The sequence below is a fragment of the Ascaphus truei genome, chromosome 2 (genome assembly GCF_040206685.1).
Source record: "Ascaphus truei isolate aAscTru1 chromosome 2, aAscTru1.hap1, whole genome shotgun sequence".
NCBI classification, from domain to species: Eukaryota; Metazoa; Chordata; class Amphibia; order Anura; family Ascaphidae; genus Ascaphus; species Ascaphus truei.
In genome coordinates this window covers 172,435,446-172,443,206 of record NC_134484.1, presented here as the reverse complement: position 1 = coordinate 172,443,206, position 7,761 = coordinate 172,435,446, and the positions used below count along the sequence as shown (strand labels likewise).

General features: G+C 39.3%; 1 protein-coding gene across 3 annotated transcripts in view; it reads left to right on the top strand.

The window, feature by feature from the left end:
* Positions 1–7,761, top strand: part of CARMIL1 (capping protein regulator and myosin 1 linker 1) — a 295,265-nt gene that overhangs the window by 143,050 nt on the left and 144,454 nt on the right. For all 3 annotated transcript variants that reach the window (XM_075585565.1, XM_075585566.1, XM_075585567.1), the window contains 4 exons: positions 4,293–4,414; positions 6,127–6,224; positions 6,407–6,477; positions 6,627–6,700. In XM_075585565.1, the coding sequence (XP_075441680.1) occupies positions 4,293–4,414; positions 6,127–6,224; positions 6,407–6,477; positions 6,627–6,700 (365 nt within the window). The remainder of the gene's footprint in view (positions 1–4,292; positions 4,415–6,126; positions 6,225–6,406; positions 6,478–6,626; positions 6,701–7,761) is intronic.

Sequence of the window (7,761 nt, the reverse complement as noted above, 5' to 3'; positions counted from 1 at the left end):
CATTTGCTCCCACACTCTAGTGCACCAACACAATGTAATATTTCTATACCTCTCTCTAAGGCCATCTCATGGGTTGAAATTAAGATGTATATTTACATTTTCTGATAAGATGTCTTTCTACTTTACTGTAAATGCCAACATGTTTGTCGTTTGAACCAACTCAGTTTACTTTCATGAAGGTAATGGACAGGGAATAGTTCCGTGGGCGCCTATAAACTTTACCACTATAAAGGATATACGAAAACCAAGCCTGTTGGTTGTGAAGAGTGTTGATCCTCACGGTGGGCTTGAAAACAAAGTAAAAGCACAACACATAGCGTAATACTGTTGAACATTAAACAAACAACATATAAGACAACATATAACAGCTGAAAACTGAAATGGTATTATAGGACAATAAAATCATTTAATAACAATTAATATTTGATATAATGCATGAAGGTAATGCAATACCATTTATTGTCCAAAAGCATCTACATTGCGTCCAGCCCCTTTTATTAAAGAGGATATAATTATCTTGTACGTAAAAATAGTTCACACGTATTTTATGAATGTGTGTAACAGAACTACAGTAATCCCTGTAACTTTCCCTATGGAATTGGAAGAAGTCACTTTCAACATTTGTCATCTTTTTGACATCTCTTCTAAAGATATACTGAGCTTTGCTAAGGAAGAGATGGACAGAGGGGAGTACATATAGTAAAAATAACTTAAAATAAATTGACATTCTTGACATTATTACAGCATCATTACATTGCAAAGTGTGTGACATTCCCTATACATTATCCTTTAATTATATCTCTGGGGAGTTCACTTGTGAAATACTGTATGAACCAGCTGTGTGAAGTCCAAGGCTTCAGAAAGGGTTTCTTTGTCTGTGATATATGTCAGATCCCAGTTTGTCTAAGAAAACAAATCGCTTGCAGAAACACACAGGCTGCGCATGCAAAGTCATCAATAAATTGTACTCTCTAGTTTATATTTTATAGTCTTGCTTTTTTAAAACAAATAAGACTTTGGACACGAATTATGTCCAACATTACTTTCTTTTTTCCTACTACTTTGCTTAAGGTTTAAATTCAGTCTCCACATGTACAAACTTTTCTTGCAGCTTGTACAGATGCAGCGGCCGTTATTCAAACATTTCACGCGTTGAAACGTGCGTTACGCTGCGTGGTGTTGCGAGATGTTCCGTTGCAGACATAATGGCCCATCCGAGGAACACAGCAGGGGTCCCTGCTGTGTGAGTCCTACCGGGGTCTGCCTGTTTGTAAGAGACGCTCAGTAAGAGAGAGGCTGAATCAGTCACTCTAACTGCGCGCCTCTCACAGGCGGTCATGGGGGTTTTATTAAAACTGTAACACCACAGTATTGTAGCAGGGGGTCTCCAGAGCTGAACCGCATTGATTTCATGTCCGGGGACCCCTGCTTCCCGAGATACAGGCCCCATTATGGGATGCAGGTATCTCCTAAACATGGAAATGTCTTGCGTCACGTGATCGGGTCATTTACATGCATAGGAGATACCGGCACCTCATAACGGGGCCTGTATCTCGGGATGAAGGGGGTCCCCGGACCTGAAATCAACGCGGTTCTGCTCCGGGGATCTCCTGCTCATCTACACCAGTCATAAATTGAAATTAAAATATGTAGTAAGCACCAATACACAACCCACCCCCTGTGTCCCCACATAAAACCAATATTTATTTTTATAGACACAGGATTAATACCACATTTTGGCAGGGGTCCCCGGGTGGTCCCCACGGGTGTCCGCAGGCCCCACAGTGAACCCCAGGGGTTCTGGGGGCCCTTGAGTGGCCCCTGCTAGGCTCTGTGGGCCTCCAGGTGGTCCCTGCGTGTGTCCGTGGTCCCCTAGGTGTCTGGGGGTCCTTGGGTCATCACCACGGGTGTCTGGGGTCCTCAGGTCATCCCCACGGGTGTCTGGGGGCCCTTTTGTGGTCCCCGGGGCCCACTACACCTCCCCCCCAAAACACATACAGTACAGTAATGGGCAAAATAATTATTTGCCAATTATTAAACACAACATTAGCCAGCCAGCATAAATAAAGTAAATAAAAACCGTTCTACTTACCCCTGCCAATGTGAAGGGCATCCTCGTCAGCATACTGCAGGTCCATGTCCTCCCTTGCCAGAAAGCATACATAATAAATACAATCTAATGGCCCCATGCCCCTTAATCACCTTAGTGGTTAATAACTGCTATAGTAATTAAGGGGTTAACCCACCCTGCCCCGCTACCCACCCAGGAGGTCTAACAACCCACCCCAGACCCACTATACCCACCCTGTACCCATTGATTGATTGTTATAGTAGTTCATCATACCCATATAATATGGGCATGATAAGCTACTATAGCAGTCAATGGTCACTCTAATATAAAAACATGAATGTCCAAAATACACAATAATAAAACCTATACAATAAGCACCTAAACACCCAAATTGTAAAATTAAAAGCAATAGGCAACCAATCAATTAAAGAAATAAAACCACTAGCCAATCAATTAAATAAATCACACCACTAGCCAATCAATTAAATAATTCACACCACTAGCCAATCAATTAAATAAATCACACCACTAGCCAATCAATTAAATAATTCACACCACTAGCCAATCAATTAAATAAATCACACCACTAGCCAATCAATTAAATAATTCACACCACTAGCCAAACAATACATTTCATATATAAAAGCAGTAAGAAACACATCAATTAATTAATACAACCACTGGGGACGACCTGCGGGGACCACCCGTGGACCCCATTGGTTCCCACAGACACCTGCGGGGACTACCTGGGGGCCCTCAGACACCCATGAGGGGGTGGGTTGTATATTGGTGCTTACTACGTATTTTAATTTAAATTTATGACTAATGTAGATGAGCAGGGGGTCCCCGGAGCAGGACCGCATTGGTTTCAGTTCCGGGGACCCCCTTCTTCCCGAGATACAGGCCCCGTTATGGGGTGCCGGTATCTCCTATGCATGTAAATGTCTTGATCACGTGACGCAAGCATAGGAGATACCGTCACCCCATAACTGGGCCTGTATCTTGGAAAGCAGGGGGTCCCCGGACCTGAAATCAATGCGGTTCAGCTCCGGAGACTCCCTGCTACAATACTCTGGTGTTAAAATTTTAATAAAAACCCCGCAATCGCCTGTGAGAGGCGCGCAGTTAGTGACTGATTCAGCCTCTCTCTTACTGCACGTCTCTTACAGACAGGCAGACCCCGGTAGGACTCACACAGCAGGGACCCCTGCTGTTTTAATCCGATGGGCCATTAGTCTGCCGCAGCAATTTTCGAGAGAATCTCATGACATTCTCGAAATTCAGTTCGAGAAATGTTCGAATAACGGCCGCTGCATCTGTACTTGTGTCGAGTAAAATTCATCAGAAGTTTTCACACTTTTCATTTTTTTTGTTTTTTACTTTTTATGTACCTGGTACAAAAATGTTGATATCTGGTGAGATTTACATTTTTAATTTCCAATTTTTTTGTTAAACATTCTTGGGGATTGGTAATCAGAATACATTAAGAATTACCACTAATATTTTTGATGCTTTCCTTTTTTTTTTGCATCTGAACTTTTTCACATTTGTGGTACTTATAATGTTAATCCTGGTTCTGGGAGTAGGTTTTTATCAATTGCATGTTTTATTTGGTCAGTTTTCCTAATTTGGCAGCATTATTTGTTTGCAAGAATTATTACAGGCAGTCCTCGGTTATCCAACGGAATCCGTTCTGGGAGTAGCGTTGGATAGTGAAACCGTTGTAAAGTAAGTCCCATGTTAATCCGTGGCGGTGAGCGTTGGATAACGCATTCAGGTGTCGAAAAACGGCCCTTAGGGTTGCATTGTAAAGTGTTGGATATGCCATTCGTTGTAAAGTGAAACGTTGGATAGCGAGGACTACCTGTACTGCGACAATACTGTCTGGTGCAAAAACAGGCTTAAGGTGTTATTATGTTAGTTATGAAAATATATTAAAAAATTCATTCATGAAGGTACCATGTTGAATGTTTATGTATTCTAAGTGTTTGTTTAATGGAATTAACTTGTGAATGTAAAACACTTAAGTGGTCTTTACTTAAAATAATCGTATCAACTATATGTATCCGTAAGGACGATAACAAAATGGTGAAAGAATATTATTTGCATCAGGTGTAATCACTGTTTGGGGAAGGACTTGCATCTGATTGTAACAGTGAAGTGGGTGAAAGTCTTGTTGATTTTCATATAATATTGTTAATTTTTTATATGTGTGTTGCAGCTTGTAGTGGAGACTGAAAAATGCAACATATCCATGAAGATGGCTTCATCAGAAGATGTAAACGAAGTGATGGCACACATAGGGACATGTCTCCGAAAGATATTCCCGGGATTGTCACCAGTGTAGGTATCGTGTATAATGTGGAATGAATGTTTATACTGTAGGTCTGTGCCATTGGCCACAATCATATTACATATCGAAATATGTTGCAATATATCACAGATTTTGCATAAAATGCATGCCTTGGATCTTTATCTGCAGTTCTAACATTATTTGTTTTTGTTTGTGAGTCTGCAAGAGGTTTGACAAACCTGCGTAAGAGATGGAGATGTTCTTTTTATAAGAGAGCAACTTTAGCAGCTGTCTTGGCTTTTTTGTTAACAATGGCAAACAAATTTAGACCATATTGTTTTGAAAGTAATTTGATCCACTTGTTAGGAACACAGGGATTAATTCGGTTGCCAATTCTTGGAGTCAGGAAGGAATTTATTTTTCCCCTTATGAGATATTATTGGAGGATATGACTCTGGGTTTTTTTGTTTACCTTCCTCTGGATCAATAAGTATGTACAGTATAGATATAGGATAAAGTATCCGTTGTCTAAATTTAGCATAGGTTGAACTTGATGGACGTACGTCTTTTTTCAACCTCATCTACTATGTAACTATGTAACAATCTCTCTGTAGCCCAATAACCTAAATATATACTATATATAGAAAATATTTCGATTGCAGTCAGAATTTTTTGTCCTGATTAGAAAAGTCATTTTAGGTAATTGATCACCCTAACTAAACCCACTTCTGCTATTACAGGGTACATATCACATATGGCATTCCTAATTTTAATCCATGGGATTTATCCACCATTGTCTGTAAATTATTGTGGATAGGTAATTGTTGGTGATTGATATTTTATGACGTGATAGCAGATCAGAACTGTGCTGTGTTTCCAATCAGGGTTAGTGGTTCATTTGCATCTTCAACTATACCCTTACGTGGCATAATAAAAACATTTCAGCAAAGAAAAGGGTTCTTCTAATGACACACATACAGAAATAGCTTGATAGGACAAAATAAGTAAATATCCCTAGCAATGTCTAAAAAACAGTTCTTGGGGGTCGTTGAATCAAGACAAACTTTCACTCTGCACATACTGTATGTACCGAACTTTGCCCCATGTGCCATAACCTGCGACTTGGTGTGTCAGTGGGATTACTTGGGTAGGAGTCACAGTGCATGGTGCACATATTATGAGATTTACCACATGTTGCGTCTTTGCCACTTTTTCCCTCTTATTTGCCAAACAAATCCTTCATATCTGAAGGGACTTAAGTGTAAAATTCTGCATCAAATGTAAGTAACTGTTCTTACATAAGCCACAAATGCTACAAAATTAAATATAAAATAATCGTAGCAGGGTATCAAGACAAACGTTTGTCTGTTTGGATACATAGATACCATAGTTTCTATTGCTTTTGGATTTCTACTCTTTTTTGCTCTATACTAAGACATTTTTGTTTCTCCTCCCAGTATTTTAGAAAAAAAATTTGTGTGCAAGATGTGATTGATCTCGATATTGGTCTTTCCTAAAAGAATGTGCCTGAAGGGTAGACATGTTTCTATCTCATACTGTTGACAAGTCCAATCATTTTACAATAATTTTCTTTAAGATCTTCAACATCACACTGGATTGTGGTTTAGTTTGCACTGCTTGAGAGGTTAGTGATCGCATTCGTTCATTAATTCTTACATTTAAATCGTGTCATCAGCAGTTCCGTGTGACATATGACATCCTGCAGAATGTTTAGAATTGATTTTTTTTATCTGTATTTCAGTAAAATTATGAAGAAGGTAACCATGGAACCATCAGAAAGATTGGCAAATCTGCAGGCGCTATGGGACAGCCAGACTGTGACAGAAGTAGGCCCTTGTGGTATGCAACAAAAAATAGCAATGAAGAAATAAGTTGATAGTTCTTACATGAAAGATGTTCTAAAACATGCAATTTACAGATGGCCAGATATCTAGTGAATAATAAGCTAATGATGCCGAGTGACATATTGTAGGCTACAGATTTGGTTTCTTCTTTTATATTGCTGCTTTCATTGTCTCTAGGTGGCTTTTCTCAGATGTATGCCTGTGTCTGTGACTGGCTTGGCTTACCATACAGAGAAGAAGTACAATGGGTAAGTGCTGGACTTTCAGATAGACTACCCTCCATACCATGGCAATAGTTTCTAAAAATATAAAATATACTATATATATATATATATTTATATATACTCATTGACATCTGAATATATATATATTCATTGACATCTTGTGATTTGTGCAGGATGTGGATACAATATACTTAACGCAAGATACCAAGGAGCTGAACTTGCAAGACTTCAGTCATCTTGACCACAGGTAATCAAAAAGGGGATTGTAAATAGGACAGCAAAGGAATTGGTTGAACAAATTGTGGAGTTTTAATTTAGGGCCTAAAGGTGAGAACTTTCAGATGGAATTGCTGATGAAGGAATTCGGAGTGAGAGGAGAATGTTAGAAATCAGGTTGAGGGAGAGAGCAGGAGAGAAGATAGCTTTATTGGCGCAGGGAGAAAGGTGTGCCTGTGTTCATTCCCACAGTCAAACATCTTAGCATAACCAGTGCCAAACTGGTCCCAGATTTGGAGAGCAATGAATGTTTGCCATCCTTAACTAATTTAAGGGTTACTTTGTTATTGGTAATCTATGAGTACATGGAAGGAATGAGATATAGTTACAAATGTTGAACTTACGGAATACTGTATTGTGTGTCTTTATTTATATAGCGCCATTAATGTACATAGCGCTACAGTATTTGTTTGTTTGCTGCTGGCAAACCCTGCTGTGTGCTTGTATCTATATGCAACAATAAACTCTCTTCAAGGGGAATGTGATGGAAGTATAAAATAATTAGTTTTTTAATGATCAAATCAAAGATCCAGTGGGTCACTGGTGGGAGTCTTGGATACCAAATAATGAAAACTAAAGGGTGCTGCTAAGGAACTACATACAGTATATGTAATACAGACACCATGTTGGGGGAAGCCCCCAAAGAGATCCTTTCATTGCGCACACCTAACACTAGTAAATGTGATAATAAAAATGAACTTTTAATACTTACAGTTAAAATAATGGAGACGTACAACTGTGCTCCGATCTCTATTTACAGTTAGAGAGTATGACAAACATAGTGACCATATTGTGCGACAGTGGCCAAACGTTGGGAGTGGTTTATACATAGTGATATAGTGACAAACTGACCGACTTCATTTCTAAAAAGCTGAGCAGCCTCAGAGGCAGGGCCCGATGTCCCGTAGAGTTGTTAAGGGGACATGTCTGTATCTATAGACCCATCTAGAATTGATACTAGTAGTCAATCCAAAGGTCTACTGTTAGTAAATGATTGGTATGTCACCAATTTTTCATGTAACAACATGCAAA